At 45.1% G+C, this 25,735-nt stretch overlaps 1 protein-coding gene across 12 annotated transcripts in view; it reads left to right on the top strand.

Moving 5' to 3' along the window:
* Positions 1-25,735, top strand: part of RAF1 (Raf-1 proto-oncogene, serine/threonine kinase) — a 148,835-nt gene that overhangs the window by 69,357 nt on the left and 53,743 nt on the right. For 7 of the 12 annotated variants that reach the window (XM_056524238.1, XM_056524237.1, XM_056524235.1 and 4 more), the window contains 2 exons: positions 14,698-14,810; positions 22,097-22,196. In XM_056524238.1, coding sequence (XP_056380213.1) covers positions 14,698-14,810; positions 22,097-22,196 — 213 coding nt within the window. Of the gene's footprint in view, positions 1-1,752; positions 1,928-4,415; positions 4,612-14,697; positions 14,811-22,096; positions 22,197-25,735 lie in introns of those variants that run through there. The other 5 variants (XM_056524243.1, XM_056524242.1, XM_056524246.1 and 2 more) reach the window with 5 other exon arrangements.

Here is a 25,735-nt window from a genome sequence, read left to right on the forward strand (position 1 = left end):
TTAATGACGGGGGTCTGGATGATGACTGGGGTCTGGATGATGACAGGGGCTTATAGTCGAGTCAATAACTTTTACTGGGTTTTTGGGGTAAAATTAGGGGACCTCGGCTTATATTTGGGTCGGCTTATACTCTAGTATATACGGTATACTGTCAAGGTCCAGTTACCGAGAAATTTGTTTAATGAAATGCTGTCTGTGATTACATTTAATGTTATAATAGTTTATTATTTTTTTTTATAATTTATTATTTCAGAATTTTAGCATTTTTTTTCTAAACTGTTTTCCTTTCAAAAACTACAATACATTTTATTTACCATAAGTAAGATTTAAATCACTCTAAGGCCCTGGTTGCTTTTTTTAACCTCATGCGGGTTAACCACTAGAAGGCATGCTCATCCATTCCACAGCACTGCAAACAGCAGCATAAATCCAAGGCTATGCCACAGGAAAATTCTATGGAGTCAGCATGCTCTTATAGACACATGGTGTCAATGCCCATGATAGTTCCATGATGTCCTGCCTAAACCCTTTGCCAAACCTGTAGAGAACATGGTTAAAGGCAGTGTGTCGCCTAGATTTTTTTTCTTTTTTCCACACTTATTGAAACCTATTCATTTGTTTTCTGATTTGTAAATTTTTTTTCTAAATAATATAGGGGGCAGCCATAATACTTGAGCTTCTGCTCTGTTCTGCTAATTCTGACTTCTATGGAAAAGCCTTCTAGGTATTCTCTGTGACCTGTGCAGAGCACAGTACAGGGAGGGTGAGCTGTGACCTTCACCGATTGTAAGTGGGCTTTAATCCTAAATATATACAGGCGCCGCCTTTCATTGTGACCCTGCCTGTAAAAATAATGATGAGACTGCTAAAAAGTGAGGTTTAGTGGCCAGAATGAAAAGTGCAAAATGTCAGTATTTTAAGTCAGTACAGTAAAGTTTAAAAAGTTAATAAAACACCAAAAATTATTGAAAAAATTTTTAACACAAAAACCTGATTTAAAATGTACCTGTCATTAGCAAAAATCTTTTATATTATGTAGAAAATAACATATGTATATTAGTAATATACATTGGTTAAAAAAATGCAAGAGTTAATCTGTTGTCATGGGAGCAGGTCTGTTGTCATGACAGCCAGAGGCCTTCTGAAGACTGTACTAGCTCAAAACCAATAAAACTGTTCAATTAACCAATAAAATTGTGTAGCATGCGACACAGTGTGTGACAGTCTGCGCCCAAAAAAATCCAAAGCTTGACAAAACCCTCAAAAAAAGGGGCATGGCCTCTGAGGAAATGGGGCGTTTCTCGACAGTTTCGGAAAAAAAACAAAAACATATTTACTAATGTTCCTACAAGGACCTGGGGCGTATGGATACGCCCTGGCTTTCTGGTACTTTAGGATCCAGGGCGTATCCACACGCCGTGGGAATTTCGGTCCCTGCCGTGCACCGGGCGGGGACCGGACCGGGATGCCTGCTGAAATCATTCAGCAGGCATCCCGTGCAAATGCGGAGGGGGGTCATCAGACCCCCCCGTGTCGGCGATCGCGGCAGATCGTTAGTGAATTCACACCAACGATCTGCCGGGATTCTGGTCATACGGGTCACGTGTGACCCGATGACCCGGAGATACAAGGTGATCGGGGGGTGTACAATACACCCCCTATCACCCACTGTATCTATGGGGAGGTGGCGATTTCGTCACCCCCCCCCCCCCCAGGAGCGCTGCTATTGGCTGGACGATCGTCCAGCCAATAGCAGCCGACAGGGGAGGGGTTAACGGCGTCTTCTCGCAGCTCTGCCCGTTAACTGAGTTCAGTCAGCGGGCAAAGCTGCTCGAGGGTGCCAGGGACCCCCCTCTGTGCGGTCAGAGCCCCTCAGGGAAGGAGATCTGCAGGGACAGAGCAGGGAAAGAATACACTCCAGGGCAAGGTAGGAGTGAGTATAAAAAAAGTTTAAAAAATCCCCCCTGACCCCCTAATAGGTCCCCAAGGGTCCACAGTAATTTTTTCAGTGTGACCTGGGCCCTATTAGGGGTTCAGGGCACTGCATTTGACCCCCCATTTTTTTTGTCCTCAGTTTTTTTCCCCTCCCCTATATAACGGTGTGTGATTTCTAATCACACACAGTTATATCTAATTGTTACACCAAGCACACACACTACATAATCCCCCCCCCCCGCCCACACACACACACACACCCTCCCCCCCTACACACACACCCACCGCCCCCCCCCCCCCCCCCCCCCCCCGCCACCGTAGAAAAAACGTGATGGCTCGACAGGCATTTTCGGTAGCGGAGGCATACGCTTTTCTTGCCTCCGACTCCGAATCTGTCAGTGAGGACGATGAAGATCCAACATTCCTGTGTTCTTCATCGTCCTCCTCATCTAGCAGTGATGATGAGTCCCCTGCACGGCGGCGGAGACGCCGCCAGGCGAGGCCACACAGCCCCCATGATAGTAACCCAGTGGCTGGTACTAGTGCGAGTGGTGATGCCGCTCGTACTAGGAGTCCGACCCCCCAGACAAGTTTACCGGAGCTCCCTTCCGGTGAACCTGTCTGGAGACCCCCAGAGGGTTATCAGCCACGGATTCCGGAGTTTGTTGGCGACTCCGGAATCCGGATTGACACGGCTGGGTTCACTGAAATTGACTTTCAGTTATTTTTTCAGTGACAGTTTTGTCAATCTAATGGTGGAGCAGACGAATCTGTACGCCCAGCAGTTCATCGCCCACCACCCAGATTCGCTTTTGGTCAGGCCCAATGAATGGCACGCCATTGATGCAGCAGAGATGAGGACATTTTGGGGCCTCTTGCTGCATATGGGCCTGGACAAAAGACCAAGTGTCCGTCATTACTGGAGCGGGGACGTCCTCTATCAGACCCCGCTTTACAGTATGGCCATGGCACGGAGGCGGTTTGAGGCCATTCGGAAATGCCTGCATTATGCAGATAATGCGGCATGTCCACCCCGAGGTGATCTCGCCTATGACCGGCTTTACAAAGTGAGGCCGGTCATCGATCACTTTGGGGCCAAATTTTTGGAGGCCTATGTACCGCTCAGGGACCTCTCGGTAGATGAGTCTCTCATCAGTTTTAAGGGGAGACTCATCTTCCGCCAGTATATTCCCTCGAAGCGGGCGCGGTATGGCGTGAAGTTATATAAACTCTGCGAGAGTACCTCCGGGTACACTTACAAGTTTATCGTGTATGAGGGACGAGATTCCCGTATTGAACCCCCAGATTGTTCCCCCACTCTGGATGTTAGCGGGAAAATCGTTTGGGAGCTTGTGCACCCATTGCTGGATAAGGGTTACCACGTGTACGTGGACAACTTTTATACCAGCATCCCTCTCTTCACATCCCTTGCCGCCAGATCCACGTCCGCTTGTGGGACCGTGCGGAAGAACCAGAGAGGCCTCCCTCTAAATTTGATCCAGACACCTATTCCCAAGGGTGAGTCCCATGCCCTTACCTATGAAAACCTGTTGCTGGTCAAGTATAAGGATAAGAGGGATGTCCTTATGCTGACCACTATTCATGGTAACGGCAGCTCACCTGTCCCTGTGCGAGGTACCACAACAACGGTCCTCAAGCCCGATTGTATTCTGGACTACAATCGGTATATGGGGGGAGTTGATCTCTCTGATCAAATCCTGAAGCCATATAACGCCATGCGGAAAACACTGGTATGGTACAAAAAAGTTGCGGTCTACTTGGTACAGGTTGCCATGTACAACGCTTTTGTACTGTACCAGAACGCTGGCAACACAGGGACATACCTTCAGTTCCAAGAAGAAGTCCTAAAGGTCCTGATCTTTGCTGACCGGGAAAGAGCAGGCCGGACTTCCCAAGAAACTGGAGATATAGGTGCCAGGATCGTCCCAGGCCAACACTTTCCAGGTGAGATCCCCCACACTGGAAAGAAGGGACGAACCCAGAAAAGATGCAGAGTGTGTCACAAGAGGGGGATTCGGAAGGACACCACCATTCAATGTGACACTTGCCCCGATCATCCGGGCCTCTGCATTAAGGACTGCTTCAGGGAGTATCACAATTCCATGGAGTACTAAATTTTCCCTTTTCAATTTAATTTTCCATAATTTGACCCCAATGTACCAAGTCCAGAGTACATTCCAAATTTTCCCCAAAAATTTTTCGTTAAAAAAACTGATAAGACCTCTGGGGGTATTTAAAAAAAAAAAAAATGGGTCATGGGTCACTGAGTCACGATCATTGGGGACTTTTTATGTTGCCTCAAATACGCAGCGCTCTCTCTCCACCTGAGCGGGTGCGCATTTGAGGCAACAGGTTAGGGACGGCCACACACATCAGATTCCCAGAATGATGATTCAGAGCATAGGGTTTGGGGTGGGCATATTTTTTAGTTTTGGCTATGCTCTGGGTCATCATTCTGGGAACATAACCTGTTTTATGATTTTACGTCCCACTGTACCCCATTTTAGTAACTTACCCCATGTAACGTTTATTAATTACCCCATGTAATGCTCCTTGAGGGGGGGGGTCCCACTGTTCTGGCTCCACAGGCAGCGATGTCGAAGCTCAAGGCCCCTGACTGCACTCCTGTTCTTCTGTGACCGGTCCAGATATGAGGTATGTCCTTATTCCAAAGAAATGTATTTACTAATTTTTTTTTTTTTTTTCTGTTCTGGCGCAGGGGTGTGAAAAAAAAAAAAAAAATACTTCTCCAAGGGGCTAAAGTGGAACACATTACACTTGTCCTGGTAGATAAAATAATTTCAACCAAAATAGTACGATCCCCCCCACTAGACCACCAGGGATGGATATAAGATCCCTTTAGACACTGCTGTCAAATTAGACAGCGGTGATCTAATGGTTTAATAGCGGCCAGGGCGATCGCAGCATGCCAGGCTATTAGCGGCGGGAGAGCTGTAGCTCCTTTTACACCTGAGGCAAGCCCCCCCCCCCCCCCCCCCCCCCATCGGACCCCTATAACTCCAATTTCTCCATATACAGGGATGTATGAGGGTAATCTTATGTGCCGTGATCTGTAGTTTTTATCGGAACCATTTATTATTAGATCTTTTATTAGGAAAGGGACTTATTCACATATATACGCACTTTTTAAAATATTTTAATCACAATTTTTCAGTCTTCAGAGGGACTTATACACGGAGTCTTTTGATTGGATAACAGTGAACATCGCTGTGTTACTGGGGAGGGCGGTGTTCTGCTTCTCCACTTTGTGTGGTGCATTTTGTTTACTCTAATTTATATGTAATTAAGTTGCATTTAGTTACTAGATAACTACAACACCCAGCATGCCCTGATACAGCCTATGGTTGTGTGGGTGTTGAAGCATGTTGCACTGTATAGTAGTACAGTTAAGGTTATTGTGTAACATGCTGGAAGTTGTAGTTTTGCTTTGTGTCAGCTGCAGAGCCATAGGCTGTGTCAAGGAATACTGGGAATTACAGTTAGTAACTACAACATCCAGCATGCCCTGATGCAGCCTATGGCTTTGCAGCTGACCTGAACCAAAACTACAACTCCCAGCATGTTGCACTTTATAGTTCTACAGTTTAGGTTACGGTGCAACATGCTGGGAGTTGTAGTTTTGGTTCAGGCATGTTTGCATATATCCGTGGGGCTCTTGGTTGGCGGGTGAGTATGAAGGGGCGGGATTCTGGTCATGCAATTTAGTGCGGGTGGCCAGAAGCCACTAAAAAAATTAGCACAACTGGCAGCAGTGCACCCCCCCTTCCCCCAAAGGAGACACAGGCCCTTGGGCACTGACCTAGTGCCCGACGTGTCAGTCCACCCCTGTACAAAACATACATGCATACACCGGCCACTGCCCCCCTATATCATACACTACATACATACATCCACTCGCCGCTGCCCCCCCCACATCATACATTACATACACACATCACACATACACATCACACCATACACACATCACACACACACTCACACCATACATATGCACACATCATACATACACCCGCCGCTGCCCCCCCTTACATCATACATTACATACACACATTCACAGACATCATACAAACATACACTCACACCATACATATACACCATACATATGCACACATCATACATACACCCGCCGCTGCCCCCCACCTCATACATTACATACACACATACACATCACACATACACTCCCACCATACATATGCACACATGATACATACACCTGCCGCTGCCCCACCTACATCATACATTACATACACAGACATCATACACACATCACACATAAAGACATCATACCCACATCACACATACACACACCGCTCATACACCCCCCCCCTCAATCATACATTACATACATATATATACATACATACATACATAATACAACCATCCTTCCCACCGCCTGCATGCTCGGCCTCCTCACCTGAGCCGGCCACGAGTGGACAGTGAACTGTAGTCCCGGCGCAACAACGTCAGGGCCAGGGCGGTCAGCCTCTTGCAGCTAGGCCGCATGAACTGTCTTTTCACCCCCAATAAAGACCCGCCGGCACCTCAAGAGCAAACTTGTGCGTGCCTGCGCAGTGCACGTCTGCAAATCTGCTCCCAGCAACAACAGTCCTGTACCACAGAAATGCCGGTGGGGGGCGGGTATTCTGAGCAGCGGCCCCCGGCTACTGAAATCCGCTGGGAGCCGCCGCCCCCTCCATACACTCTTAGCGCCGGTGTGAGGTGCAGACTTGCATCGGCTCCTGCACCTCACACCGGCATTGAAGAATAATAAGGGGGAAGTCGGTCTGTCCCAGCTTGCCCGATACAGGGCTAAATCTATGAAAGATTCACCTGCCTGGCGCCCGGAACTACATGTCCCGGGCGTTGGGCGATAGGATTTCACATCCCTGTGGCACTAAATGCAACATGCCCCCCCCCCCCCCCCCCCCCCCAATTTCAGCAAAATTTGCAAATGTGACTCCTCTTCTGAACATTGTAGTGCGTCCGCAGTGCACTTGATGTCCACACATGGGGTATTTCCATACTCAGAAGAGATGGGGTTACACATTTTGGGGGGCATTTTATCCTATTACCCCTTGTAAAAATGTTAAATTTGGGGAAAAAACTGCATTTTAGTAAAAAAAATTAATTTACACATCCAAAGTCATCAAACACCTGTGAGGTGTTAAGGCTCATTGGACCCCTTGTTACGTTCCTTGAGAAGTGTAGTTTCCAAAATAGTAGGCCATGTGCTTTTTTTATTTTTATTTTTTACTGTTCTGGCACCATAGGGGCTTCCTAAATGCGACATGACACCCCCCCCCCCTTTTTGAACACTTGACGTCCACACATGGGGTATTTACATACTCAGAAGAGATAGGAGAAAAGCCCCCCCCCCAAATTTGTAACCCTATTACCCATTGTAAAAATGTAAAATTTGGGGGAAATCCAGCATTTTAGTGAAAAAAATAATAAATTTGAATTTACACATCCAACTTTAACGAAAAGTCGTCAAACACGTGAGGTGTTAAGGCTCACTGTGTCCCTTGTTACGTTCCTTGAGGGGTGTAGTTTCCAAAATAGTATGCCATGTGTTTTTTTTTTTGTTTTTTTTGCTGTTCTGGCACCATAGGGGCTTCTTAAATGGGACATGCCCCCCAAAAACCATTTCAGAAAAACTCACTCTCCAAAATCCCATTGTCGCTCCTTCCCTTCTGAGCCCTCTACTGCGCCCGCCGAACACTTGACATACACAAATGAGGTATTTCCTTACTCGAGAGAAATTGGGTTACACATTTTAGGAAAATTTCTCCCCTTTTACCCCTTGTAAAAATTCAAAAACTGGCTCTACAAGAACATGCGAGTGCATCCTTCAATTTGCTGCTATTGCTTTGAAACACCTAAAGGGTTAACACACTTTCTGAATGTCATTTTGAATTCTTTGAGGGGTGCAGTTTTTATAATGGGGTCACTTTTGGGGAATTTCTAATATGAAGGCCCTTCAAATCCACTTCAAAACTGAACTGGTCCCTGAAAAATTTAGATTTTGAAAATGTTGTGAAAAATTGGAAAATTGCTGCTATACTTTGAAGCCCTCTGATGTCTTCCAAAAGTAAAAACAACTTTATGATTCAAACATAAAGTAGACATATTGTATATGTGAATCAATATATAATTTATTTGGAATATTCGTTTTCCTCATAAGCAGAGAGCTTCAAAGTGAAAAAAAGCAAAATTTTCAATTTTTTTCATCAGATTTTGGAATTTTTCACCAAGAAATGATGCGAGTATTTTACCACTAACATAAAGTAGAATATGTCACAAAAAAACAATCTCTGAATCAGAATGAAAAGTAAAAGCATCCCAGAGTTATTAATGTTTAAAGTGACAGTGGTCAGATGTGCAAAAAATGGCTGGGTCCTTAACCCCTTAAGGACGCAGCCCTTTTTCACCTTAAGGACGGAGGCCTTTTTTTGCAATTCTGACCACTGTCACTTTACGCATTAATAACTCTAAAACGCTTTTACCGAATATTCAGATTCTGAGATTGTTTTTTGGTGACATATTCTACTTTTATTTTGGTGGTAAATTTTCATCGTTACTTGCATCCTTTTTTGGTGAAAAATCCCAAAATGTCATGAAAATTTAGCATTTTTCTAACTTTGAAGCTCTCTGCTTGTAAGGAAAATGGATATTCCAATTACATTTAATTTTTATTCACAAATACAATATGTCCACTTTATGTTGGCATCATAAAGTGGACATATTTTAACTTTTTGAAAATATTAGAGGGCTTCAAAGTAGAGTAGTAATTTTCAAAAATTTCATGAAAATTGCAAAATCTGAAGGGACAGATGTTACAGAACTACAACTCCCAGCATGCCTGGGCAGTCTAGGCATGCTGGGAGTTGTAGTTTGGCAACATCTGGAGGGCTACCATTTGGGCACCACTGTAATAGTGGTCTCCAAACTGTGACCCTCCAGATGTTGCAAAACTACAACTCCCAGCATGCCCAGACAGCCTTTGGCTGTTTGGGCATGCTGGGAGTTGCAGTTCGGCCTTCCTAGTGGTTGCCACAGTAAAGATTGCTTTACTGCAACTTTCTTCACCCCCCACCCACCGTCGCTTCCCTACCTGCACCGTGATCTCTGCTGATGTCTCCGGTGATCAGAGGTCCCCACACCATCTTCTTTGCAGGTTTCCAGGCCTCCATCTTCTCCCCCCGTTCTGCCCGCCATCCAGGGGTATGCAGAACGGCGGGTTTCCATGGCAACCCACTGTCCTGCGCTGCCATTGGTCAGAATTAATTTCAGACTAATGGCAGGGGATAGGAGGAGATCGCAGCACTGCGACCTTGCTCCTATCCCTCAGGATGATCGGGGCTGTCACTGACAGCTCCGATCATCCCTATTTTCCGGGTGATCGGGTCACCAGAGACCCGATTAGCCCGGAATAACAGAAAAACGCATGTCTGAATCGACATGTGATTTTCTGCGATCTCCGACATGGGGGGGGGGGGGGGGGTCTCAGGATGGGCCAGGATGCTTGCTGAATGATTCCAGCAGGCATCCCAGTCCATTCCCCCTACCGGCTAGCGGCGGGGATCGGAATTCCGACGGGCGTATGCATATGTCCTTAAGGACTATGCATGCAGGGTGTATGCATACGCCCCACGTCCTGAAGAGATTAAAGGGGTACTCCGCCCCTAGACATCTTATCCCCTATCCAAAGGATAGGGGATAAGATGACAGATTGCCGGAGTCCCGCTGCTGGGGACCCCGGGGATCGCTGCTGCAGCACCCCGCTATCATTACTGCGCAGAGCAAGATCGCTCTGCACGTAATGACGGGCAATACAGGGGCCGGAGCATCGTTACGTCACGGCTCCGCCCCTCGTGACGTCACGGCCCGCCCCGTCAATACAAGTCTATGGGAGGGAGCGTGGTGGTCGTCACGCCCCCTTCCATAGACTTGCATTAAGGGGACGGGCCATGATTTCATGAGGGCGGCGGAGCCATGATGTCACGCTGCTCCGGCCCCTGTATCGCCCGTCATTACGCACAGAGCGAACTCGCTCTGTGCAGTAATGATGGCGGGGTGCCGCAGCGGCGATCCCCGGGGTCTCCAGCAGCGGGACCGCGACGATCTAACATCTTATCCCTTATCCTTTGATAGGGAATAAGATGCCAGGGGCAGAGTACCCCTTTAAGGTATAAATGGGCTGGGTCCTTAAGGGGTTAAATATGATGGATTTGAGCTCTGAAAAACCGGACAGCTCAGAGCAGTTGTAAAAAAAAAAAAAAAGGAAAATGTAGGGAAATGTGCAAAACATAGGGAAACCTTAGTAAGTACCATGGGGGAAAAAATTTCGGGAATGAAAGCCCACAAAGAAAACTACACTCCACTCTTAGTAGTTCAGGGCCAATGGCCCAGATCTATCAAACTGTGAGAGAAAGTGGAGAGTTTTCCCCCACAGTGACCAATCACAGCTCAGATAACGAGCTCTGGTAAAGTGAAAGCTGAGCCGTGATTAGTTGCTGTGGGAAAATCACTCTATTTTTTTTTTCTCACACAATTTGATAAATCTGGGCCAATGTGTTGAATTTAATAAGCACTGAAATGATTGCTTATAGAAGCCCCCTATGGGGGACTTTAAAAGTGAGGGCAAAAAAGGAAAGTAAAGTTGTTGTTTTTTTTAAAATATAGAATTTTTTTTTTACTACTTTAATAATGAGGTGTCCCGGTACAGGACCTTGTCCTATCCCTGTTCAAAGTCCCCTCAGCTAGAGTCCCTCCATTCCACTGGGCTCTCCTGCAGGGCTTGCCCCTTGGTCGCCTCATAGAAATGTATTTCTGTATAGTGTACAAATGTATAGGACGTGATATATTATAATGGTTGTACAAATGTTTAGGACCTTCCTGGGTCATGTGATGTACCCAGAGTTCTCTGGGTTCAGGACCTACAGGATTTGCAACCAATGGGATTAGTCCAGCCCCCCTAGTATATAAGTGAATGTAGTCTCTAAATTCTCTCTTAGTTCCGGACTATCAAGCAAGCACAATTCGCAAATCAGCATATCTCAATTAATCTCAACTAGGCCAAAGGCTAAAGAACCAGCAGCCACTAGAACCGTGAGTTAAAGCTCTGTTTCCTAAATCCTTGCGACTACTATTCAACTCAACTCATACAATTAGTAGCACAGGTGGTAATAATGGGAGATTTTAACTATCCAGATATAGATTGGGGTCCGGGGTTGGCTAAAACTACAAAGGGGCGACAATTCCTAAATTTATTGCAGGATAATTTTATGGGCCAGTTTGTGGAGGACCCAACAAGAAGTGATGCCTTGTTGGATCTGATCATTTCCAACAACGCAGAGCTGGTTGGTAATGTAACTGTGCGGGAAAACCTTGGTAATAGCGACCACAATATAGTTACTTTTGACTTAAAATGTAGAAAACAAAGACAGGCGGGGAAGGCAAAAACATATAACTTTAAAAAGGCAAACTTCCCTGGGCTGAGGGCTGCACTACAGGACATAGACTGGGGGGAAGTGTTCTCAAATACTGATACAGAAGGTAAATGGGACATCTTTAAATCAACTCTAAATAACTATACAGCTAAATATATACCAAAGGGGAACAAATATAAACGATTAAAATTAAATCCTACATGGCTGACACATGATGTTAAAAGAGCAATAAACAACAAAAAAATTGCCTTCAAAAAATACAAATCTGATGGGTCAGCGATAACATTTAAACAGTACAAAGAGCTTAATAAAATCTGTAAAAATGTAATAAAAACAGCAAAAATTCAAAATGAGAGACAGGTGGCCAAAGAAAGCAAAACTAATCCTAAATATTTTTTTAGATATATAAATGCAAAAAAAAAAAGGACAGAGCATGTAGGACCCCTTAATAATGATAATGGGGAGGTTGTCACAGGCGATCAAGAGAAGGCGGAGCTACTGAATGGGTTCTTTAGTTCTGTATATACTAGGGAAAAAGGAGCTGACATTGGCCAGGTCAGTGCTGGTAACACATCATGTAATGTACTGAACTGGCTTAATGTAGAGATGGTACAAGGTAAGTTAAGTGATATAAATGTAAGCAAATCCCCAGGGCCGGATGGACTACACCCAAGAGTTCTTAGAGAGGTAAGTTCAGTAATATCTGTACCCCTGTTCATGATATTTAGAGATTCTATGGTGTCTGGTATTGTGCCAAGGGACTGGCGCAAGGCGAATGTGGTGCCAATCTTCAAAAAGGGCTCTAGGTCTTCCCCAGGAAACTATAGACCGGTAAGTTTAACGTGCATTGTGGGTAAATTGTTTGAAGGACTTATAAGGGATTACATACAGGAATACATAGGGGATAATTGTATTATAAGTGACAGCCAGCATGGGTTTACTAAGGATAGAAGTTGTCAAACCAATCTAATTTGCTTTTATGAAGAGGTGAGTAGAAGCCTTGACAGAGGAATGGCTGTGGATATAGTGTTTCTGGATTTTGCCAAAGCATTTGATACTGTCCCTCACAGACGTCTGACAGGTAAGTTAAGGTCCTTGGGCTTGGAAACTTTAGTTTGTAACTGGATTGAACACTGGCTCATGGATCGTACCCAGAGAGTGGTGGTCAATGATTCGTACTCTGATTGGTCCCCGGTAATTAGTGGTGTACCCCAAGGTTCAGTACTGGGCCCGCTGTTGTTTAATTTATTTATCAATGATATAGAGGATGGTATTAACAGCTCTGTTTCTATCTTTGCAGATGACACCAAGCTTTGTAGCACGGTACAGTCTATAGAGGATGTGCATAAGTTACAGGATGACTTGGATAGACTAAGTGTCTGGGCATCCACTTGGCAAATGAGGTTCAATGTGGATAAATGTAAAGTTATGCATCTGGGTACTAATAACCTGCATGCATCGTATGTCTTAGGGGGGATTAAACTGGCAGAGTCACTGGTAGAGAAGGATCTGGGTGTACTTGTAGATCACAGACTACAGAATAGCATGCAATGTCAGGCTGCTGCTTCCAAAGCCGGCAGGATATTGTCATGTATAAAAAGAGGCATGGACTCAAGGGACAGGGACATAATACTCCCCCTTTATAAAGCATTGGTACGGCCTCACCTGGAATATGCTGTTCAGTTTTGGGCACCTGTCCATAAAAGGGACACTGCGGAGTTGGAAAGGGTGCAGAGACGCGCGACTAAACTAATATGGGGCATGGAACATCTTAGCTATGAGGAGCGATTAAAGGAGTTACAATTGTTTAGTCTTGAGAAGAGACGTTTAAGGGGGGATATGATAAACGTATATAAGTATATTAATGGCCCATACAAAAAATATGGAGAAAAACTGTTCCAGGTTAAACCCCCCCAAAGGACGAGGGGACACTCCCTCCGTCTGGAGAAGAAAAAGTTTAGTCTCAAGGGGCGACACGCCTTCTTTACCGTGAGGACTGTGAATTTATGGAACGGTCTACCTCAGGAACTGGTCACAGTAGGAACAATTAACAGCTTTAAAACAGGATTAGATACATTTATGGAACAAAATAACATTAATGCTTATGAAGAAATATAAAATCCCATCCCTTCCCCAATATCGCGCCACACCCCTACCCCTTAATTCCCTGGTTGAACTTGATGGACATATGTCTTTTTTCGACCGTACTAACTATGTAACTATGTAACAGTGGCGTGCTTAAAACTAAAGACTATTAGTCCCAGCAAAGCCTGTGAGGAACCTACATCCCGGTTACCTCAGAAGAGACTGTATGTTTATAAAGACTGTTTGCATAAGAAGTTCAGTAAACTTCCAGTTATCTCATAAATTCTGCTGTGGACATTCCGTTTATTCCCTGCCGTTTTTGGGCCGGTTGGTGGCAGGGCCTTCTATACTCAGTAAACCGCACCCTGGTGTCCCGACAAACCAAGGATTAATACCACCAGACCCTATAACACCATTGCCTCACCCAGCTCACCACAATAAAAAAAAAAAGGAAACTATACAAATTAGGTATCATCATAATCATACCAACCTAAAATATATAGTAAACATGTCAATTCTACCACCCACTAGACAACCAAACCCTATCCCGTAAATTTGCTAAGTTGCATTTTATTTATTAATTTTTTTCCAATTTCGTCTAACAAAAATGTTGTTTTCTGATTTGAAGTATATTTGATGGTAAAATGATGTACAATTGGTCCCACAAAAAACAAGCCCTCCTATGGCTCTGTAGTCTAAATAATGGGAGTTAAGGCTTTTAGGGGGGGGGGAGAAAAAAATACTTTAAATCCAAAAATGTAAAAAATGTTCTGGTCGTTCAGATGTTAAACCTTTGTCACAGATTACCACCGTACTATGGAAGCATCACACAATCACTTATTTTGCCTGAGGAGACTAGACATTTCCTATGCAGCTTCCAGTAGTCTATAGCGACCATTCAGAGGAATTGCCGCACATATAATTCATGGATGGTCCAAGTGGTTTATTTTGATTTGTCTTTTCTTAGGCTTACAATATTGGAAGTTGCAGCTTCGCAACAGCTGGAGGCACATTGGTTGGGAAACGTTGACCTAGGCTAACAATATTGTAGCTTGTCCCTCTGTATAAGTTTTAATGCAATTCTGTATTTTTTTTGACTGCCAGTGTAGTTTGACTCTTGTCAGTTGTAGGAGAAATCTTTGCATGATGCACATATTAACGCCTTTACACCTAATTCTTCCAGGTTAACGTACGGAGCGGCATGAGTTTACACGACTGTCTTATGAAAGCTTTGAAGGTGCGAGGCCTCCAGCCAGAATGTTGTGCTGTTTTCCGCCTTCTACAAGATACAAAAGGGTAAGTTTTTATGCTAGATTTGTGCAGGATATCGTCTGTCTTATGTTTTGATGTTTTTACACTGTTTGAAAAATGGTTTTGTTTTAAAAATTTTAATACACATTGATTAAATATACAGTGGTCCCTCAACATATGATGGTAATCCGTTCCAAATGAACCATTGTTTGTTGAAACCATCGTATGTTGAGGGATCCGTGCAATGTAAAATATAGGACAGTGGTCTCCAACCTGCGGACCTCTAGATGTTGCAAAACTACAACTCCCAGCATGCCCGGACAGCAACGGCTGTCCGGGCATGCTGGGGGTTGTAGTTTTGCAACATCTGGAGGTCCGCAGGTTGAAGACCACTGATAATAGAGGTTATACTTGCGTGTCACCGCTGCCCTGGATGTCACCCTCCATCGCTGTCGCCGCGTCCCTGGGGCATCCCCGACACACCGGGAAGGTCTCTGCTGCCTGGGAACGTCGCTCTCTGTCACCGCCATCACATCGCTATTGGATGACGGGACGGCGTGCGCGGCGACGTGATGACGACGACTGAGTGCGCCGGTGATGCAGGGAATCCCGAGGAGTATGCTACGTAGCCCCATGGACAGGTAAGTGATCGTCAGCGGACCACGCAGGGGTCTGCGCTGCTGGATAGCCGTTTATGCGATGGCCCCGACATAAAAAAGCATCGTATGTTGATGCTGCCTTCAACATGCGATGGCCTCTGAGAGGCCATCCCATGTTGAAATGATTGTATGTCGGGGGGTCACTGTACATAGAAAAAACACTTAGCTTAGCCAAATATGTGACTGTTTTTCAATGTCTCTGAATGCAATAATTGAGTGGACCTATGGCTGGGTTCATAACAAGGCCGTGACCGCAATTGACGACTACAGACTACTATTTGACTACTAAACTAAGCCACTGTTTTCTTTATGACCAGAAGCAGTGATGGTAGTTTCTTCCTTCTTCCGAAGGGAGTTTCCTTCAGTGGACTTCAAGGATGCCTACCTCCATGTGCCAATATTTCCAGGCCATCATCGGTATCTCCGCTTTGCGGTTCCGGAGGGGCATTTTCAATTCGTAGCCCCCCCCCTTTGGCCTGGCTACGGCTCCTCGGGTCGTTTCCAAGATCCTTGCGCCAGTGATAGCCCTGTTGCGGTTGAGGGGAGTCTCGGTGATACCCTACCTGGACGACCTTCTCTTCAAGGCTCCCACCAGAGCCCAGTCTCTGGAGAATGTGGATGTCACTCTTCACACTCTGGATCGCTTCGGGTGGATGGTCAACCGGGACAAGTCAGTCCTCTCTCCCACCCAGTCTCTGATCTTCTTGGGACTTCACTTCAATACGGCCCCTGCCCGAATTTGTCAAACGTCTGACTCTTATGTCAGGAGTCCGTTCCCTTCGGGCTCAGGTCCCAGTTCCATCCGCACTTGTTTTAAAGTCTTGGGTCGGATGGTGGCGGACATGGAGTCCGTACCCTTTGCCCAGCTTCATTACAGCCCTCTTCAGCTGGTGGTTCTTCCCTCGATGGGACAGATCTCCTCGGTCCCTCGATCGCAAGATTGTTCTCCCTCCAGGATCTCTCAGTCTCTGCTCTGGTGGCTCCGCCCCCCCCCCCCTTCTTCTTCAGGGGAGGTCATTTCTTCCCCTTCACTGGCAGGTAGTTACAACGGATGCCAGTCTGTGGGGCTGGGGCGGTGTGTTCGGGGATTGGACGGTTCAGGGATTCTGGTCTCCCCGAGTAGCCCTTCTTCCTATAAGCATATTGGAACTACGGGCGATTCTTCCTTGTCTTTGTCTTTAGGAGTCTCGGCTTCGGTCCCATCCTGTCCACGTCCAGTCGGACAATGCCGTGGCGTACATAAATCGCCAAGGCGGCTCTCGCAGCCATGGCCGAGGTGACAAAGACTCTCATCGCGGCGGAAATCAAGGTTGCGGCCATTTCGGTGTTTCTCATTCCGGGGGTCTGCGACCTCTGGGGCATTCCGGACGTGGACCTATTCGCGTCGGCACAATCGGAAGATCCTTCCTTTTGTGTCCAAGTCCCGGGACCCTCAGGCTCTAGCCGTGGACGCCCTAGTGATCCTTGGGCGGGGTTGCCCTACCCTACCTGTTCCCTCTCCTTCCGCTCCTTTCCAGAGTTCTGAGGAAGCTCAAAGCGGAGGATGTTTCCGCCATTCTGGTAGCTCCAGATTGGCCCCGAAGGTCGTGGTACGCCGATGTAGTCAGGGTCCTGGACGACTCTCTGCTGCGCCTTCCGCTTCGTCCGGACCTGCTCTCACAGGGTCCTCTTTGCTACCTCAATTTACAGTTGCTGCATTTGACGGCGTGGCGGTTGAGACCGTGGTTTTAAGGCCCCGTGGGTTCTCTTCCCAAGTCTTTCTCACCATGCTCAGGGCTCGTAAGCCCTCCTCGGCAAAAATTTACCACCGTACTTGACGGTCTTATTTTCGCTGGTGTGAAGCTCAGGTCCTGTCTCCTGTGACTTTCTTGGTTCCCCGTCTTCTCTCCTTTTGCAGTCTGGTTTGGAACTGGGGTTGTCTCAGTTCCCTTTTAAGGGTCAGTTTTCGGCCTTTTGTTTTCTTTTCCAGCGTCCTCTGGCTTCTAATTCTCATGTCCGGACCTTCCTTCAAGGAGTGGCGCATGCTGTCCCTCCTTACCGATCACCCTCTCCCCCTTGGGATTTGAACCTGGTTCTAAGTGCCCTCCAGGGTGCACCCTTTGAGCCCCTTAGGTGTCTCCGCCTCCTTTCTTGGAAGGTGGCATTTCTTGTTGCTGTCACCTCCATCCGAAGGGTGTCTGAATTGGCGGCTTTCTCCTGCTGTTCTCCGTTCTGGTGGTCCACCAGGACAAGGTTATTTTCCGGCCAGATCCTTCCTTTTTGCCTAAGGTGGTTTTGGCTTTTCATCTCAATGGGGACGTTGTCCTCCCGTCTTTTTGTTACGCTCCTTCTCATCCTAAGGAGCGTTTACTCCACAAACTGGATGTGGTTCGGGCTCTTGGGTCCTATCTCTCTATTACTACTTCGTTTCGTCAGTGTGATTCCTTTTTTTGTCCTCACGGAAGGTCGACGTAAGAGACAACCTACTTCCAAGGCCACCATTTCTCGGTGGATTCGGTCTGCCTTTTCAGAAGTCTATCACTGTAAGGGGAAGATTCCTCCTTTCAGGGTTGTGGCTCATTCTACCCGTTCTTTTGGGGCATCCTGGGCTCTCCAGAACAGAGCCTCGGCCTCGCAGATTTGCAAGGCGGCTACCTGGTTGTCTTTGCACACTTTCTCGAGGTTCTACAGGGTTCATACCTTCGCATCGGCTGATGATAGTCTGGGCCGTAAAGTGTTGCAAGCGGCAGTGGAACGGCCGTCTGCCTGACTGCTTATCTGCCCACCCAAGGGACGGCTTTGGTACGTCCCACAGTCTGTGTCCCCCAATGGAGCCGATAGAGAAAAGGAGATTTTTGTTAACACTTACCGTTAAATCTCTTTCTCGAAGGATCCATTGGGGACACAGCTCCCACTCTTTTTTGGGTTTTTTCTTTTTTTTCTTCGTTTCTCTGTCCGAGGGTGTGTTAAGTTGTATTTTTTCTTCTGGTTCTCGGACAATTTGGGTCTTCTTGACCTGTCGGTCCTCTCCTATTGCTCTGGAACTAAAACTGATTAGCTCAGGGCCTGGAGGCGGGTATATCCTGCTGGGAGGAGCCGACTTTTTTTATTACCATAGTGTCACACCTCCTAGAGACAGCAGCATACACCCACGGTCTGTGTCCCCCAATGGATCCTTCGAGAAAGAGATTTTACGGCAAGTGTTAAAAAATCTTTTTTTCTTTGACTCCCAAATAAAGTCCTTCTTCCAAGAGAAGACTTAACTTCTCTTGACATCCCTTTGTAGGGTACCCTAGGAATCATCTGTATGTATCTGGATCTTCCAGCATGCACATATTCAAACTTACATACATGTGTGCATACATAATAACCACCATGCCTTAGAATTGGGTATAATCAGATTTTTATCAGCCTCTAGTTGTTTAACTGGGGCTATTTGTTCTTTACTCAGATTCCTATTTCTAGGACCAGATTGTTGTGGTTTTTTTTTTTTTTTTTGGGCAAGTCGACTAGTTCCTGAAATCTATCCAGCACAGGAGACCTGGAAGCCACTGGATAAAATTTAGGACTGGCAGAGCCTGAACGGCAAACGCCTTTAACAAATAGTCAGAGATTCGTTGTACAATGATTTTAGGTTTATCATATTCACTTGATCAGAAAAATCAACAAATGCATTTGTATGGTTCTGAGAAATGGGGTTGGTCGGGGGCAAAGCTGGGGGCAGGGGACTCCATTAGGGAGAAATGTCTCTTAAGGGTGGTTTTACGGGCCCATCTGTTCACGTCCAGTATGGTGTTAAAGAGGTCAAAGTCACAGGAAGGCACAAAGTTCAGCCCACGGCTGAGTGCCGTTATTTGTGAGCCTGACAAGATGAACGGGGACAGATTAAGAAGATTCACTCACTTGTGCGAGGTTTGGGGTCGTAGGGCGTAGCCTTTGTCTCCGGTGCTTTCGGCCCGCTCTCCTTTCATGTTTCCTCGGCGTCGAAACCCCAGCGTCGCGCGATCTTGTTGAGCAGCTGTACATTGGGCAGATCCAACCGAGGCCAAGCTCTCATTGGATGAGGTAAGGTCTTGTGTGCTTTCCGCGTCGGTAAAGCTTACTCTGCGTTTTGTATTGCGTTTTTTCTTGGATATTTTCTTATTACGGGGGCCAGACCGTAAAATGGATTTAGGTGTCGTATTGCTGTCAACATTGTCGTGTCTCCTTTGTATGGCCCATGTGTAAACTGCATCCTCCTGGTAATCTCAGACATCTCTATTGAACTTGTCTTTTTTCACTTTCATCATTTTAGCTTCCAAGACATCAGCTTTCATAAAAATTTTATCCTCCAAAATATGAAAGTCCGTATTAGCTGCATATGTCTCCATATTTGCTTTTATATCACGGATTTCACTTTGTAATGCAGCTAGTTCTAGTTCCTCCTCCTCAATAATATATCCAATGAGTTCTTGGGAACATCTATTGAGAGCCGAATCCCATTTGTTTTCAAAGTTGGACGAGAAAACGCTTGTAGGTCGTTTTTTAATACGCAAGCCTCTCGGGATCATTTCTTTTTTCTTTATGTGTTCAAGGTCATACAGTCCCACCAAACTTTTTAAGCCCTTTCGTTTGAGCTATTTCCAATTGCAGCATAAGACAAATCAAATCTTTTGCAGCTGGACTCATACCTTCTATGCTGGATTCGAAAACAGAACGTGCCTTTTCTGCTCTGTTTAATTCCAGTGGCTTGTCATCATATCAAGACATTGGTCTTGCGGCCTCCGCACGCTCTGTAGATGTAATTTCCATATTGGTCTGCATATCAGCCACTTGTAAACTGGGAGGTGAGCGTGTCCAAATGCTGGATCACACAATTAATGGAAGTAAACTGCTCCAAACCTCCCGCAGATGCACCTGTGCTCGGGCTGGCTCCAGATATCAAATGCTTCTTAGGTTTATTGTGGCAATGAACTCACAGGAACAGTGCGTAGGTGCCTTCGCGTTTCAGGTATTGTTACCCTTAATCATGGCATAAGATTATTTATTTATTTTAAGTTTTGTAATGGAGGTTAATTTTTCGTTACATATATAGACCATATATGATTTACTTTTTTTTCTCTTTGAGGCATACGCCTCAGCTCCTAAAAATTTGTTTTAGTATCCCCTACTTGGATATGAAAAATGTTTCTTAATTTAGTTTTGAAATTATATTCAGTGTTCCTGTAGTTTATCTAGTAGAGCTGGATTGTGTCACGAGCCTTACTGTAAATATGCTTGGTGGGGGCCTGGCTGCAACTGCTGGGACATTTCCCAGTGCGTTTTGTTATGGTTGAGGTAATCAGATACTAAGTTTCTGTAGGTGGGGACAAGTCATGAAACTTATTCCTGTGGGATCTGTGAGACTGCTGTGTTTGTCAGCCAACAGATACAATGACTTTCTAGCATTGCCTTTTAAATATTCCATTGAAATTCAGAAATAGAACTTGAGGGGTTTACCTGGGCTAGGATTTAATCTGTTGTGTGTGCGTGGACCAGTACATTGCCTGAGGCTGCACTTTGATGCCATAAATAGATTCACACTAAAGCACCAATATAGCACACTACTTTTTTGTACTTTGTAATTAATAGAAGTACGACTGGTGATGAGCTGTAGTAAACTGTGGGAGGAGACCGATCTTCTGGATTGGAAACTTATCCTAGATAGAGTATCAGTGGGAGGAATGGTTTGCCCTCTGTTTGGACTTTGGGCAGGAGTGCTCTGGCACAAGATAGATGAAGATAAGGTTGCTTAACCCTCTGGAGAGGTAGGGGAACCAATAGCGGTGCTCTTAGTAGAGCTGAGGGACAAGTAGACATATCCACTAAAGAGCTGGGGGACGAGTAGTTAACATTTGGGAGAATTGGGGTTCAAGTTCCCTGTTGAGGAGAGTTGGGTGTTGACGGACAAAGGTCTGGCCTTTGGAAAAGTTAGGGTTGAGCGGTCAGACCTCGACACGTGGCCTGATCATCTGGAGAGTTGGGGGGTAAATGATGGACACTTCAGGAGAGTTGTGGGACAAGTATCCTAGCCTTCGGAAAAGTAGGTAGTTGTGTGTTTAACCCTTGGTAGAGATGGGTTACAAGTGGCCTGGTCTGTTGGAGAATTGGTAGTGAAATGGTTAATGCTTAGGATAAATGGAAGTGCCATAGGAGAGCCTGGTTATTGGCAGCCCTTGGGACAGATGAGGGGGGGAAGCAGCATGGCCTTCAGGAGAGGTGGAGAGTTAAGGTGTCAGCCCCCTGTGAAGCAGTGGAAACCATAATCTCTTTTAAAGTCAGCAACTATTGGAATTTAAAAACAAGGATAAAAGGAGCCTGAAAATGATGTTGCTATATGGACCATGATTAACAAAAAAGATTACAAATCCACAAATTGATACTTTGCAGAATTAAGCTGTATGGATATAAAGAACAGAGTTACTTTTCCATAGGACTTGTCCCCTGCAGACTGAGACCTTTTCTGTTCCTCTGTAAATAGATTAATTGAAATTGCAACTTCTTCTGAAACCTCAGTATGCTGATAAAGAAATCCAGGACAGCTTTTCCTGCCATGTTTGCTTTGTGGAAATGTCACTGGTTCACTGTGATTTTCCATTGTGCTCTCGTGTCTATCATTTATTTTTAATTTTTATGTGTTGTATCCTGTTTTTCATATGTTGTATGTTCCATCAGAAAACAGCGGCTGGACTGGAGCACTGATGCCATGTCCTTAATAGGGGCAGAGCTGCAAGTGGATTTCTTGGATCATGTCCCACTCACAACCCATAATTTTGTAAGTTTCGTTATGTCCTTGCACTTTGTTTTCCTTCCTCATCTTTGAAGCCTGATTTTCCATATATACATATATATATTTAAATATATATATAATCACACACACATACATTCATGGTCGTAAATGTTGGCACCCCTTACATTTTTCTAGAAAACAAAGTATTTCTCACAGAAAAGTATTGCAGTAACACATGTTTTGCTATTTACATGTTTATTCCCTTTGTGTGTATTGGAACTAACCCAAAAAAGGAGGAAAAAAAACAAATTGGACATAATGTCACACCAAACTCCAAAAATGGTCTGGACAAAATTATTGTCACCCTTTCAAAATTGTGGAAAAATAAGATTGTTTCAAACATGTGATGCTGCTTTAACCTCTTCAGGACACAGGGCGTATGGATTCAGAGTCCTTAAGGACCGATACATCCGTGGGAAATCCGATCCCCACCGCTAGCCGGTTGGGGACCGGAGCCGGATGCCTGCTAAAATCATTCAGCAGGCACCTCGCCACCTTGCCCACGGGAGTCCTGAGACCCCCCCCCCCCCCCCCCCCCCATGTCGGTGATCGGAGAAAATCGCATGTCAATTCAGACATGCGATTTTCTCCAATTCCCGGCTGATCGAGTCTCTGGTGACCCGATCACCCGGAAAATAGGGCTGATCGGAGCTGTCAGCAACAGCCCCGATCAGCCTAAGGGATAGGAGTGAGGTCGCAAAGCTGCGATCTCCTCCTATCCCCTGCCATTAGTCAGAACGGAGTTCTGACCAATGGCAGCGCAGGACAGGGGGTTGGTAACCCCCTGTTCTGCCCGCCCCTGGATGTCGAGGGGATCTGGGAAGAAGATGGAGGCCGTACTTGCAGGAGAAGATGCCTGGGGACCTGGCATCTTCGCTGGAGCCTGCTGGATCAGGTAGGGAATCGACAATGGGGGGGATTGAAAGTGAAAGTAAAACGATCTTTACTGTGGCAACAACTAGGAAGGCCAAACTGCAACATCTGGAGGGTCACAGTTTGGAGACCACTGTTACAGTGGTGCCCAAACAGTAGCCCTCCAGAAGTTGCCAAACTACAACTCTCAGCATGCCTCGACTGCCCAGGCATGCTGGGAGTTGTAGTTCTGTAACATCTGTCCCTTCAGATTTAGTAATTTTCATGACATTTTTGAAAATTGCTGCCCTACTTTGAAGCCCTCTAATTTAATTTAATTCAAAAAGCAAAAATATGTCCATTTTATGATGCCAACATAAAGTGGACATATTGTATTTGTGAATAAAAATAAAATGTATTGGGAATATCCATTTTCCTTACAAGTAGAGAGCTTCAAAGTTAGAAAAATGAAAAATTTTCATGAAATTTTGGGGTTTTTCACCAAAAATGGATGCAATTAACGCCGAAAATTTACCACCAAAATAAAGTATCGGAATATTCGGTAAAAGCGTTTTCGCGTTATTAATTCGTAAAGTGACGGTGGTCATAATTGCGAAAAAGGGCTCAGTCCTTAAGGTGAAAAAGGGCTGCGTCCTTAAGGGGTTAAACTCACCTGGGGCAAGTAACAAGTGTGGGCAATATAAAAATCACACCTGAAAGCAGATAAAAAGGAGAGTTGTTCACTTAGTCTTTGCATTGTGTGTCTGTGTGTGCCACACTAAGCATGGACAACAGAAAGAGGAGAAGAGATCTGTCTGGGGACCTGTAACCTTCAGATTGTTGATATTTTTCCACAATTTGGGTTCTCAAGTCCATCTTCAGAGATCTAGATTTCCTTTGTCCACAGTGCGCAACATTATCAATACGTTTGCAACCCATGGCACTGTAGCTAATCTCCCTTGGTGTGGACGGAAGAGAAAAATTTATGAAAGGTGTCAATGCAGGATAGTCCAGATGGTGGATAAGCAGCCCCAAACAAGTTCCAAAGATATTCAAGCTGTCCTGCAGGCCAAGGGAGCATCAGTGTCAGCGCAAACTATCCATCGACATTTAAATAAAATGAAACACTATGGCAGGAGACCCAGGATGACCCCACTGCTGACACAGAGACATGAAAAAGCAAGACCACATTTTGCTAAAATTAATTTGAGTAAGCCAAAATCCTTCTGGGAAAATGTCTTTTGGACAGATGAGACCAAGAGAGAGCATTTTGGTAAAGCACATCATTCTACTGTTTACCGAAAACGGAATGAGGCCTACAAAGAAAAGAACACAGTACCTACAGTGAAATATGGTTTAGGTTCAACAATATTTTGGGGTTGTTCTTTGTATCTGGCACTGGGTGCCTTGAATGTGTGCAAGGCATCACAAAATCTGAGAATTACCAACGGATTTTGGGTCGCACTGTACAGCCCAGTGTCAGAAAGCTGGGTTTGCGTCCAAGAACTTGGGTCTTCCAGCAGGACAATGACCCCAAACATAAGTCAAAAAGCACCCAGAAATGGATGGCAACAAAGCGCTGGAAAGTTCTGAAGTGGCAGCAATGAGTCCAGATCTAAATCCCATTAAACCCCTTTGGAGAGATCTTAAAATTGCTGTTGGGAAAAGGCGCCTTCCAATAAGAGAGACCTGGAGCAGTTTGCAAAGGAAGAGTGGTCCAACAACATTCCAGCTGAGAGGTGTAAGAAGCTTATTGATGGTTATAGGAAGCAACTGATTTCAGTTATTTTTTCCAAAGGGTGTGCAACTAAATACTAAGTTAAGGGTGCCAATAATTTTGTCCAGCCCATTTTTGGAGTTTGGTGTGACATTATGTCAATTATGAAAAATCTCAGGGGTGCCAACATTTACGACCGTGACTGTAGAGATAATATATATATATATATATATATATATATATATATATATATATATATGATAGAATATGCAAAGCAGCTCATCACACTACCTTCACAGGTAGCATCCTTAAACATCAGTTTTAGCTCCAGTTTACAGAGTCTCAGAAACTGATTAGGTGATTAGGATTAAATGCCAAGGCAGAAGTCTCCCCAGAAGGGAAGAGGACCCTTCTGCAACCTGGCATTTAATCCCAATCCCAATAGTATGTCCTGTATTTCAAATAGCATTATCAGTTGTTGGCTGTCCAGAGTTGCTTGGAGTTGGAGTTTGAAGACCACTGTAATTAGACCATTAAAGAGAATGTCATCAGAAAATGACCTATTGTTTAAATCCGGTTTTATGTTAAACACATTTTTTAATGATGTTTTTTTTTTTTTTTTATAATTTTCCATTTTGCTATCTATATTTTACCAATAATCCTAAAAATCAGCAATTTCCATTCTGACAGCTAGGGCTAAAACAAAGCTGATCCTTCCTATTCTGTACAGATTATTTTCTAGCAGTGCCTTTCTTCTCAAGAGCACAATGAAAAGTGACATCAGTACGTAGCTTACACTGGATCCACCACCATACACAGCAGAGATCAGTCTCCTCCCTCCCTGTAGAATGACCTCTGAAAAGGTCTTTAATTCATCTGAATTGGACAGTTCCTATATATTGTCCTTAGTCCAGGGGTCCTGCTGTAAAGCAGATCACTAAATGGTATTTTAACC

The sequence above is a fragment of the Hyla sarda genome, chromosome 6, assembly GCF_029499605.1.
Source record: "Hyla sarda isolate aHylSar1 chromosome 6, aHylSar1.hap1, whole genome shotgun sequence".
In the NCBI taxonomy this organism is placed as follows: Eukaryota; Metazoa; Chordata; class Amphibia; order Anura; family Hylidae; genus Hyla; species Hyla sarda.